The 12,988-nt window shown below is 40.9% G+C and overlaps 1 protein-coding gene across 3 annotated transcripts; it reads left to right on the forward strand.

Annotated features, from left to right (window-relative positions):
- Positions 1-1,584: 1,584 nt before the first annotated feature.
- On the forward strand, positions 1,585-12,651 carry LOC129860999 (transcription cofactor vestigial-like protein 4). 3 transcript variants are annotated; one of them, XM_055931999.1, is made up of 6 exons: positions 1,585-1,872; positions 2,212-2,364; positions 7,847-8,030; positions 9,458-9,683; positions 9,785-9,896; positions 10,021-12,651. In XM_055931999.1, the coding sequence occupies exons 2-6, from the start codon at positions 2,283-2,285 to the stop codon at positions 10,224-10,226; spliced, it is 810 nt and encodes a 269-aa protein (XP_055787974.1). In that variant the 5' UTR covers positions 1,585-1,872; positions 2,212-2,282; the 3' UTR covers positions 10,227-12,651. The 3 variants fall into 3 exon arrangements, with proteins under 3 accessions (XP_055787974.1, XP_055787975.1, XP_055787976.1); XM_055932000.1 differs by having other exon boundaries at positions 1,585-1,868; XM_055932001.1 differs by having other exon boundaries at positions 1,586-1,872; positions 7,865-8,030.
- Positions 12,652-12,988: the final 337 nt, after the last annotated feature.

The following is a 12,988-nucleotide window of genomic DNA, read 5'->3' on the forward strand; positions in this document are numbered from 1 at the left end:
TCTTGAGTGTTTGATAACGTCCTTAAAAGCCATTGTCAGACAAATGATGTACTGTGAAATACGAAGGAAAATACTAGACTAATGATGACGCTGCACTGTATTTTATGTCACTATTATAGTAGGGCATGAATCATGTTCTCACACATAACACATTGACCTCAGAGGTGCTCTTTCCCTCAGGCAATGTCATTAAATGTCATGCTGCTCCTCCACAGCTCTAAGCTATACACTGCACCAAGTGTAGAACGCATTGTAACAAGTGGCAGAAAATGTATCTCCATGGAAACTGGCATTAGAAATCTGCTATTCTCTCAAGTAGGGTGATAATTGTAGAGATTGTGGTCAGACCTAATTTATCCAGAAAGGAAGGACACAAGTCTTAATGAGTAGGAGGACCACATTGGTTGATGTGAGGGTTGAGACTTCTGCAAACAACATTAGTAAATGATTATGATCATCCCAACCTAATGAACACATAACCTACAAACACAGTATATAATATATTGTAGCAAATTCAGGGGGTAGCCCCGACCGGGACTCGAACCCGCGTCCAGCGACTGTCAAGCCAAAACCTTAACAGTTATGCCAAGAGGTTACGAACCTTTTGACAAAGTCGCTACATTACCCCTTTCCTTCAGGACTGCGTGTCCCCAAAAGTCTCTATACCAATTCCCTCACGTGAACACGCCTCTCCGATGGCCTCACAGGCGCTATCCCACCTCTGACACCAACAGCGAATTTGTGGGGTGGCCCTAAACGGGACTCAAAACCAGGTCCAGCGACTGTCAACAATTACGCCAAGAGGTCCGAACCTCTTGACAAGGTCGCTAGGCGTTGTCGCTAAATTAATGTCTTCATTATAAACACGCTCATTAAGACAAAATCCAGTCATCGTTATGCAATATCTCTAGTTAAACATACAATATCATTAGGCCTAATGACCCATAGGCCTATGGTATCATATTTCACCTGGCGTTTATTTTGTAGCGAGGATCCCATTCCCATAGGATTATAACGGGTTTAGATAATGAGTTGCATACCATCCATAGTGCAGACCCCTCTGAGTCTGGTTCCTCTCAAGGTCCTATCCTTCCATAGAGTATGATCCTTCCTATGTGCTTGTGGAGTCTAGGCCAGGTCCAAAAAAACAAGTTGACCTACAAAAACTTACATGGACACTATTAAATATGTAAATCATGTTAAGTAGCCAAATAATGAACCCATGTATTGATGTGAAAACATATTTGTATTTATATGGTTGAACCTATTATGTTTGTAAAATGTTAAAAATTGCTTTAATAAAGATTATTTCCAACAAACAAATAAAGGTAAAGCAGAGGTTTTTAACATTTTCCATTGCGGGGCGAAATGTTTGAAACACCAAACAATTATGGGAACTCCCTGTAAAACCTCAACATAGAAAATTACACAATGTTTTAAAAACAACTCCCCCCCAGATGTCGAAACTCAAGAATCACTAGGTTTATGACTAATCTAAATACAAAAAACAAACATCTCTCAGGGGAAAAAAATATTTGCTTCAAGTGAAAAATATTATATTTGTCAAAGTCCTCCCTTTGTGTGGCCCCTTGGTTCAGTCGGGCCTGACGCACAGAACCTTGTAGTAAATTGAATGGGGTCGTGGGAGAGAAGATAGTCACCAGGGGTAGTTGGCTAGCTAACTAGCTTGGTTAGCAGCGTCACTGTGTAGCTAGGCTGAGTATGAGATGTGGCGCAACGTCCCTTTTGTCTGAAAACTGTTTGCGGAAAAATATATAATACTGATGGAGCCAGCCAACTGATTTTCAGAAGATCTATCTACAGTTCGTTTTGACTATCGGCCATCTGATCTGGACCTCGAACACATTGTAGGTTTGTATTTTTTGTTTTTTACCAACTTTGAAAAAGTGAGTTAGCTTTTTAGCTAACTTTAGCTGCTTGCACTAGTTTAGTTTCTTAGTGGCTTGCTACCACGGTAGTTAGCTAGCTAGCCTAGCCAGTTATCCAATGTTTACAGGCGAAGAGGGCCATTTGACATGGATGCATTGGCTAGCTAGTTCATTGAGGTTGCTAAACTATTAGCTATAACGTTAGCTAGCTAATGTTGTGTATTTGGTACAACAACGCGTATAATCGAACGTTATCTTTACCTAGCTAGCTAGTTGGTTAACTTTAGCTAGCTACTAGCTAATATTTTATATTCTATTCTAGGACGGACACTTACTGGCTAGCTGGCTAGCTAGCTGCTAACTTTGATGTTAGCAAGTAGCCAGTACGCGTAAATGGTTTTCACGAGAATGGACCTGTTGAACTATCAGTTCCTGGACAAAATGAACAACAATATCGGGAGACTACACTACGAAGGTAAGAGACTCATTTTCAATAGCTAGCTAAATCTGTTATTGGCCTAAACCTAGCTGATGGTAAGTCACTAACGTTAACTTTATTTTATTATTTCACCTTTATAACCAGGTAGGCCAGTTGAGAACAAGTTCTCATTTACAACTGCGACCTAGCCAAGACAAAGCAATGCGAAAAAAACAACACAGAGTTACACATGGGATAAAATATTGTAGTCAATAACACAATAGAAAAATCTATACAGTGTGTGCAAATGAAGTAAGGAGGTAAGGCAATAAATAGGCCAATAGAGGCAAACTGACTACAGTAGTCAACGTTCATTATATTAATCATACCAGGCGGCACTCTTAATTTATTTTTTAATTTACGGATAGCCGGGGCACACTCGAACACTCAGACATTATTTACAAAGGTCCGCCAGATCAGAGGCAGTAGGGATGACTCTTGAAGTGCGTGAATTGTACTATTTTCCTGTGCTGCTGAGCATTCGAAATGTAACGAGTACTTTTGGATGTCAGGAAAATGTATGCAGTTAAAAAGTACATTATTTTCTTTAGGAATGTAGTGAAGTAAAATTTGTGAAAAATGTAATAATAGTACAGATATTCCAAAAAACGACTTAAGTAACTTAGTACTTTAAAGTATTTAGTACTTCAGTAGGCTACTTTACACCACTGCTAGCTAACTTTAGCCAGCTATCTATGCTATGGCTTCCCCCATTATTTGTTGATCAATCCATTATCACCATAACAAACCATACCGTGTGTTTAGTTAACTAGCATTAAAAGCACAATTGAATGTGTTGATTAGTTTTGTAACCACAAAAAAATTCTAACCAGGTTTCCATCCAACTTTCTTATTCGAGTAAAGTACATGTCGGATAAAACATGTAAAGACAGGCCTGATGATGGAAACAGCAAATTTGTCGGTTAAACAAAATACGCATGACAAGGTGGGATCTTATTGTCTGTAAAATGTATTATGTGAGAAATGGCGGTGTGAAAATGTTGATATATTAACCATCATATCGAAGTAAACTTGGGAGTCACGCGATGGCATATTGTGTGGTCCTACATCTCAGGAAAACATGCAGTTTATTAGGATACAAATAAAATAAGTTCTGATTTGACTTTTATTTAAAAACATTTATTTAACCTTTTATTTAACTAGGCAAGTCAGTTAACAACAAATTCTCAACTTCAATGGGTGGTGAAAGTGTAAGGTGATAATCTTTATTCTCCTTTCCAATAAAGGAGAGGGTCTCATGATCGATGCTTGGCAGCCATTTGACAAATTAAAATAATGTCGTTCTTTTGTCCATAATAATCTCATGTAGGCTATACCCGCACTGTATCAGCGTATGGAACGCCTTTTGGGTCTTTCCGTGTCAAAAAAAGATACACGACAAATTGTGTTTGACGTTTCAAATAACACTATTTGACGTGCCATATAAGCTTATTGACCAATCAGGATCTGAATATGACCGCACGTCACATAATAATTTCATAATTTTTTTTACGTAGTTATTATACATTGATTACACTATCACTCGTATTTCATATGTCACAAGGATTCATCGATAGGTATGCTATAAAAAAATATAGGTAAAGTTGTCTCGCGCACCTACAGTGCTGGTCATAAAAAAAAAGCTAGCTAGCTGATGGGTGAAAACAATGTTCTTCCCCAAACACATAATAAGGATTTGCCACAATAGTGGACTTTGCGGTTAGCCTTCAAAATAAAAGTATGTCATTGACAGTGATGCAAATTAATAAAAAATAGTAGAATTATGCCATAATTGAATAGATTATGCTAAACGAGGTTGGAATGTTATATAAAATCAGTAAAAGACAATTTGTTAAATTTGACAAATCTGTTGAAATTACACTGGATGTATTACACTTTAGCATTGCATTGGGGGGCATACTTATTTCACTGTACAGCATTACCTATGGATTGTGGATCAATGACATGGGTTATCAGTCTACTCTGACACCCAGATAACATTAGCGTCTTGGCTCTTATTGCGGGAATCTGAAACAGCTGTGATTAGAACCACATTTATTGTCAACCTACTATATGCATTGAACACTATTCCTGAGGAAAAACAAAACTGCGTGGATGTTTTGGAGTCTGATAACTCTGAGGAGGACCTTGGGAAAAAATATCTTGGGTAAAGCTGTACAGTGCAAAATGAATGTCAATACACACAATAGGCTGACTGGGGAGGTGATTTCACAAAGTCACAGTCCCCCGATTTAGAGCTACAAAGCTAATATTTGCGTAAACTCTTCACAGTTGTGTTCTGTGGGTGTCACCGAGTAGACTGATACCCCATTTCATTGCTTCACATTCCAACCTTGTTTAACATTATCTAGTCTAAATATGTTACAATTCCACCAATTGTAACCTTCTGCGTCTCGTTCAAAGAGCTACTTTTATTTTGAAGGTAAACCTCAAATTCCACTGTTGTGCCTAATCTTTATTGTGGCTAGCTTCACAACACAACCCGGTCCGGTTGAGCCTCACTAGCCAGATGAAGCTAGCTGGCTGCTTATAACGTTAGCTTTGGGTAACAGGGTTAAGTAGCTGGCTAGCTAAAATCAGCAAAAAAAGAAAGGTCCTGAGATCCAGGCTATTCGCTGGCCATGGCAGAACACTGACATTCCTGTCTTGAAGGAAATCACGCACAGAACGAGCAGTATGGCTGGTGGCATTGTCGTGCTGGAGGGTCATGTTAGGATGAGCCTGCAGGAAGGGTACCACATGAGGGAGGAGGATTTCTTCCCTGTAACGCACAGCGTTGAGACTGCCTGCAATGACACAAGCTCAGTCCGATGATGCTGTGACACACCGCCCCAGACCATGACGGACCCTCCACCTCCAAATCGATCCCACTCCAGAGTACAGGCCTCGGTGTAACACTCATTCCTTTGACGATAAACGCGAATCCGACCATCACCCCTGGTGAGACAAAACCACGACTTGTCAGTGAAGAGCACTTTTTGCCAGTCCTATCTGGTCCAGCGACAGTGGGTTTGTGCCCATAGGCGACGTTGTTACCTGGTGATGTCTGGTGAGGACCTGCTACAACAGGCCTACAAGCCCTCAGTCCAGCCACTCTCAGCCTATTGCGGACAGTCTGAGCACTGATGGAGGGATTGTGCATTCCTGGTTTAACTCGGGCAGTTGTTGTTGCCATCCTGTACCTGTCCTGCAGGTGTGCTGTTCGGATGTACCAATCCTGTGCAGGTGTTGTTACACGTGGTCTCCCACTGCGAGAACAATCAGCTCTCCGTCCTGTCTCCCTGTAGCGCTGTCTTAGGCGTCTCACAGTACGGCCATTGCAATTTATTGCCCTGGCCACATCTGCAGTCCTCATGCCTCCTTGCAGCATGCCTAAGGAACGTTCACGCCGATGAGCTGGGACCCTGGGCATCTTTCTTTTTCAGAGTCAGCAGAAAGGCCTCTTTAGTGTCCTAAGTTTTCTTAACTGTGACCTTAATTGCCTACCATCTGTAAGCTGTTAGTGTCTTAACGACCGTTCCACAGGTCCATGTTCATTAATTGTTTATGGTTCATTGAACAAGCATGGGAAACAATGTTGAAACCTTTTACAATGAAGATCTGTGAAGTTATTTGGATTTTTTTTAATTATCTTTGAAAGACAGGGTCCTGAAAAAGGGATCTTTATGTATTTCCATGAACTGAATTTCAATTTTAATAGGTGAACAACAAGTGGTTACCTAGCTAATACTTACTCACAAGGATGCCTAAATCATTTAAAAGATTAATGAAAATGACTGCAGTTTCTATTGCTCATTGTTTTCAGGCTAGTTGTGTTGGTGCTAGATGGGTACCAAGCTAAAGCGGTCAAACAAATGCCTTATTACCAACGTGGTATTGTAAACACATTGTTCGTGTATGGTGTGTGCTTGTTTGCAGACTTCTATGTACAGCTTTGACAGTGCTACTGATAGTAATGGTGGCGCTTGGCTTGCACGTGCAAATTCAGCACACACAACATTCTATAATAGAATTGTGTTATTTGACACGTCAAATTAAAAGCTTATTTAACGTGTCAAATAGTATTATTTGACGTGTATATATTCTTTGACACGCGATGACCCACACGGCGTTCCATATCTGCAAGCTGTTGGCTAGAGCGCCAATACTTGAACCAATACTAGAGCCAATAATAGTGGGCACATTGATATACACTGAGTATACAAAACATTAAGAACACTTGTTGTTTTCCATGACATAGCCATGATCCCTTATTGATGTTACTTGTTAAATCCTCTTTAATCAGTGTAGATGAAGGGGAGGAGACAGGTTAAAGAAGGATTTTTAAGTCTTGAGACTGATTGTGTATGTGTGTCATTCAGAGTGGGCAAGGCAATAGGTTTAAGTGGCTTTGAACGGGGTATGGTAGTAGGTGCCAGGCGTCACCGGTTTGTCAAGAACTGCGACGCTGCTGGGTTTTTCACGCTCAAAAGTTTCCTGTTTGTATCAAGAATTGTCCACATCCCAAAGGACATCCAGACAACTTTATCCAACTGTAGTAAGCATTGGAGTCAACATGGGACAGCATCCCCGTGGAACACTTTCGACACGTTGTTGAGGCCATACCCTGACGAATTGAGGTTTTGAGGGCAAAAGGTAGGGGTGCAACTCAGTTCCTAATGTTTGGTATATTCAGTGTATAATGCATTTTTTTTGTGACAAAACCATCAGTAAGGTTAAAATGAGATGGAAACCCATTTAACTTGTATTCGGTACATAGCAATTTAACTTCAAATTCTTTTTATGTGCACCGTCATCACTTCATCTGCAACAAGTCAATTTGATGGAAACACATCTCTGGTAGGAAAATTAGCATATTTTATTCATGCGTTTTTTTTTGAATATTTGCATGAATCTGTCGCCAATTGGATGGAAACCTAGCTAGTGTGACTGCAAGGCTTGACAGACAAGGTAAAGCTAAACCTTGTCTAACCGACTAAACTCAATTCTGCGATTTACAATGGATTTGAGTGGCGACTACTGTGGGTGGACTGGAGCTCCAATGTTACATTTATTGAAGATTTTTATCAAAAACTAGCTACTGATTTCAGCACCCAAAGAATATCCAGCGATTACACAGAACAATGTGTGTAATTGTGGGCTATTCTTTGGGTGCGGAAATCAGTCGTTTCTGATTTAAAAACTACGTCGGAGCTCCAGTCCCCCCCCCCCCCACACTAGTTGCCGCTCAACTCCATCGTAAATCGTGGATTTGAGTTTAATCGACTAAACCTTTTCTAGTTCCCATTTGTCAGGTAATGGTCACAGCAGGTAACTAGATCACGTGGGGGAGCATGGCAAACTCTTAGTATTACTGATTTAGTGTTTAAAACATTCTGAATAGTCTGTAGTTCTACATTATTGAGACATGACCACCTTGGTTTGCATGCAAAGTATAAACAGAGAGTGTTCTCTACAGCTGAATCTTCTCTCACAGGTGAATCCAGGATGCCGTCGCTGCCCTCTCCAATGACCAACATGAGGACCGGTCCTCCCCCCATCTGCCCCAGCAAAAGGAAGTATGGCGAGGAGCAGGTAGATGACTGCATTGACTGTGACAACAACCACATGACCAAAATGAGTCGACTGTTTGCTGCTCAACTGTAAGTATAAACATGTCTGTCTTAATCTATCGTTACGTACTTTGAAATATTTTTTTACATTACAATATTTTAATGTCAAACGTATCCAAACATTTGCTGGCATGAAAATCAGATAAATATTGTACACACGAGGAGTGTGCATGTATACTGAACAAAAATGGAAACATAACATGCAGCAATTTCAAAGATTTTACCGAGTTACAGTTCATATAAGGAAATCAGTCAATTGAAATTCCTTAGGCCCTAATCTATGGATTCCACATGACTGGGAATATAGATATGCATCTGTAGGGGCGTGGATCAGAAAACCAGTCATTATCTGGTGTGGCCACCATTTGCCTCCATGCTGCGCGACATCCTTCGCACAGGCTGTTGATTGTGGAATGTTGTCCCACTCTTCAATGGCTGTACGAAGTTGCTGGATATTGGCGGGAACTCAAACATCCTGTCTTACACGTCAATCCAGAGCATCCCAAACATGCTCAATGGGTGACATGTCTGAGTATGCAGGCCATAGAAGAACTGGGACATTTTCAGCTTCCTGGAATTGTGTACAGATCCTTGCAACATGGGGCTGTGCATTATCATGCTGAAACATGAGATGATGGCTGCGGATGAATGGCATGTCAATGGGCCTCAGGATCTCGTCACGGTATCTCTGTGCATTCAAATTGCCATCGATAAAATGCAATTGCGTTCATTGTCCGTAGCTTATGCCTGGCTCACACATACAATACCATACACGTGATCTGTGATTGTGAGGCTGGGTGGACGTACAGCCAAGTTCCCTAATTTGGCGTTCTTATGGTAGAGAAATTAACATTCAGTTCTCTGGCAACAGCTCTGGTGGACATTCCTGCAGTCAGCATGCCAATTGCATGCTCCCTCAAAAGTTGAGACATCTGTGGCATGGCGTTGTGTGACAAAACTGCACATTTTAGAGTGGCCTTTTATTGTCTCCAATACAAGGTGCACCTGTGTAATGATCATGCTGTTTAATCAGCTTCTTGATATGCCACACCTGTCAGGTGGACTGATTATCTTGGCAAAGGAGAAATGCTCACGAACAGGGATGTAAACAAATGTGTGTACAATTTGAGAGGAATAAGCTTTTTGTGCGTCTGGAAAATTTCTGGGATCTTTTATTTCAGTTCATGAAACATCGGACCAACACGTTACATGTTGCCTTTTATATTTCTTGTTCAGCGTAGTTACATGTGCCGAAGAGACGCGTGTCGTAAGTAAACACTGTCTACTGCTCTTTAAACAATCCATGCACTGAATCCCTGCACCCTCATTAAGTGACAGGCCCAATCTCCTGACTTCAAGGCGGGGTTGATTTAAAGTGGCCTATGAATAACTGGAGCAGTTGCTGGTCTGTGTCAGGCTGTCGGGGGTAATCTGCCACTTGTCCTCTCTTTAACCAGGGGACAGCCTGCCGGCGGAGACAACCGCAACGACCCTTGGATCCTCGGCCACAGCCCCGTGGAGTGCATCACTTCCTCCTCCAACGGCCTCCATGGCAACCACTTGTACGCCTCCATCCCCTCCTATGCGATGGACCAGCCTCTGGCTCTGACTAAAAACAGCATAGATTCTGGATTGGGTGGCACAGAGAGGCCTGCCATGCCTGGCCCTGTGGACAGACCACAGGTAATTCTGACAATTCCGAAATACATTCATGCGTTGGTCAGTTGCGCCTTACGTACAGTCTCGTATTGTGTGTCGCTAACGTTTTTGTTTATATCTTATAGAATCGTCCCTCTGTGATCACCTGTGCTCCTGCAAGCAATCGCAATTGCAACCTGTCTCACTGCCACAAGTCTCACAGCCCCAGCCCACCCATGGATCAGAGGAAGGCTGATGGTAAATGTTTATCACCACATTACCTTACTGGTAAATCTGTGCATACATTTGATATAATTTGTATCTTTGTTACCATGCCACACTTTAAAATGTTGATTTATTCTCCTCTCCTCTGTAATCCCAGATAACACTGCGGTCGACCCTGTGATCGAGGAGCACTTCCGCCGCAGCCTGGGGAAGAACTACAAGGAGCCCGAGCCCGTCTCCAACTCTGTGTCCATCACAGGCTCGGTGGACGACCACTTTGCCAAGGCCCTGGGGAAGACCTGGCTCCAGATCAAGTCCAAGGGGCCGGGGGGACACCCCCACAGTCCAGAGGCCAACTCCTGAAACACTGGCCGGACCTCCCTCACTGTTGAATGGTGAACCACAACCATTTCTTTGTCTGTGGCATCAGACAAGTGCACCGATTGACCTCCCTATACCATTCATTGTCAAGCTTGACTTCCCTGAGCTCAGAACAACGCTAGACAAGACAATGAATTTCCAGTTTTAATACTTTATTATACACCAAAGCTGGCCTTTTACAGACCTTGGGGGGTTCCTGACACTCCGATCTGGGAGGATTTGATACATTTGTTTAGTTAGTGTAGTTTTGGTTTGAGTCCAAGTGTTCAAATTCTTCATTTTGAAAGCAGAAATATCACTTTGAGGAGCTCTCTAGGACCCGCAGATGTCAGCTTGTCTTTATTTGAGGTGTATCATTTTATATATTTTTAACACTTACCCTGACAGAGATTCCCAAAATGACCAATTCATTTGGCCTTTGAGAAGGCATACTGTTCGGTCTTAACTCCCTCATGCCTTTCTTATTAACCAAAGAACTTGCCTGCTGCTTCAAACAAAAAGCCATAGCCTGCTTTGCTCCTCTTCTGTTTTCATCCTCCTGCCGTCTCTGTTAACTCCACATGTGACCCTGTGTTTGTGTTTTTAGTTGGAAAGGAAGACCGCCTCTGATTTGCACTATTATGTGTTAGATTGAGGTAGTGGTAACAGCATACCTGTTTCATTTGGAGCAAACAGTACATTTGTAAGAGTGCGTTTTTGTTTGTTTTAACAATACTAACAGTGGTAATGCTGTCAAGGCTCTCGTCTCCCTCTGGTCACAATGTTTCTCTCTTTATTTTCTCCAACTATTCAGAACTGGACTAACTTCTTTCTCTTTTGTGGACTTTACATTTTTTGTGTTTATCTTTTTGTTCTTTTAGTACTCACTGGTTTATTTCGTAGATACAGTTAGTAATAATTATAGTATTCTGCTTACAGACATGCATGTTTCAAATAGCTGGTATCTATTATAATAAGCCTTGTTATTCTATTCTATTTACCCTCAGAATTTATTTTTGTCAGTAACCGTTTTAGAAATACTTACTGCTGGTACAGTCGTACTCAATATATTTTTTGTATATGGTTTTCATTAGAATATGTATACACTAGCATCCATCTACCGATCGCAGCCTCTGGCAAGGCTGTCTGAATGCAGTATAATAGGCTACGTTGTTATTATGTGGTTGGTACGGGATGCTTTGGCTTAGACGCATGACTGAATAGTCAACATTTAACATCTGTAGACCAGTCCTGTCTTAGAGTTGACCCTCTTCACCATAATGCCGTTAGTTGAGGTTTTATTTATTCCAATCTGATGTTTAGTTGAATTCTGTCAAATTTTGACTAACTTTTCTTTTGTTAAATTGACTTGCAATGAGCATGTCTACTTGACATTCTTCACTTTGGAAAGTGTAATGTTTATTTCCCCTAAATTAAAATGCTGATGACTTTACCCACATGTATCATGGCTGGCCTTGAACGAAAGCCTTGCTCAAGCTTGTCTTGAGACGATGGCATGAACATTCCACCATCACTACCCAGCTTAATATTTTTTTTGTCTAAAATAAGATCTGGTATGAGTAAGCTTTGAGGAAAGAGGGATAGGTTCTATAGTGTAAATTGTATGGGACTTTAAAAAACATTAACAGAATCAAGGGGAGTAGCAGAACATCGAAAGTGCTTTATAGAGGCAGTTTGAGGATGAATGACCTTTCTGAAGTGTTTTCCATTTCCTTTAGTAAACATGAGTTAACACTGATAGAAAATTGTATAGTACATTGAGATTGTTTTAGTCAGCTCTTTGTGAAAAAATTATATTATATGTACTTGCATCCTATATTCTATACTGTTTTGAAAATGACTATATACACTCATATTCCCGTTAAATTTTTTTACTTTGCTATCGAAAGACTATCATTGCGCCGTGCGTAATGATCCTCTAGATTTTTTTTAACAGAACATTGTACTCATGATATGTAGCCATTGGATATTCATGATCCTCTAACCATGCATTTGTATCTATCTAAAAAGTTGATCTTTTTCCAGAGTTGTCTGAGGTTTGATAAGTGCAGGAACACCAGTCGTTCTATGAATAAGGCTCTCTTGGCATGATGTCAGGGTGACATTACTGCTGCAGGTACTCTGCTTGTTTCTGTACCACAGTGGAACTGTAAGGGTTTATCATGAGTTGAATCTCAGTGATATGTTGGGGTTTAATGTTCCAATGTTATTTAATTGGTATTTGACTGCTTGTCAAACAACAAGTTGCAGGAACTAACTCCTCCATTTGTCTCTTAACATGGGAAACTGCATCGCCTTAGACGGTTTGTTAATCTGTATTTTGTTAATTTTTGGTCTTATTTCTCCAGAAGAATATACCACTGTTTTTTTTACTTGATTTCTCCTAAATAAACTTTAAAATGCTCTATCACAGTCCAGTATGTGAATGTTTTTTGGTTTTGGGTAACCAATACTTGTCCAACAATGTGATTCAGACTTGAGGCCATTTATACATCTTGCACAGGACCCAGCCCATTGCCATGAAACCAGCCACAGAGGCAGCTCTGGGTTTACTTTTTATAAATAAAGTTGTATTTGGCCTCATGGGTGTGGTGGTAACATACAGTAACTAGTTACAGCTGTGCTGTGTGATTGTTGTTTCTCAGTGCTGGCAGGGAGGGATGATAATTCTGTCTTTCTCAAATACTATCTCTGTCTAAACAAGAGACCCCCATCATTTAAAAGCCTTCTCTTCGGTGAAATAA

Source organism: Salvelinus fontinalis, chromosome 8 (assembly GCF_029448725.1).
Source record: "Salvelinus fontinalis isolate EN_2023a chromosome 8, ASM2944872v1, whole genome shotgun sequence".
Classification (NCBI taxonomy): Eukaryota; Metazoa; Chordata; class Actinopteri; order Salmoniformes; family Salmonidae; genus Salvelinus; species Salvelinus fontinalis.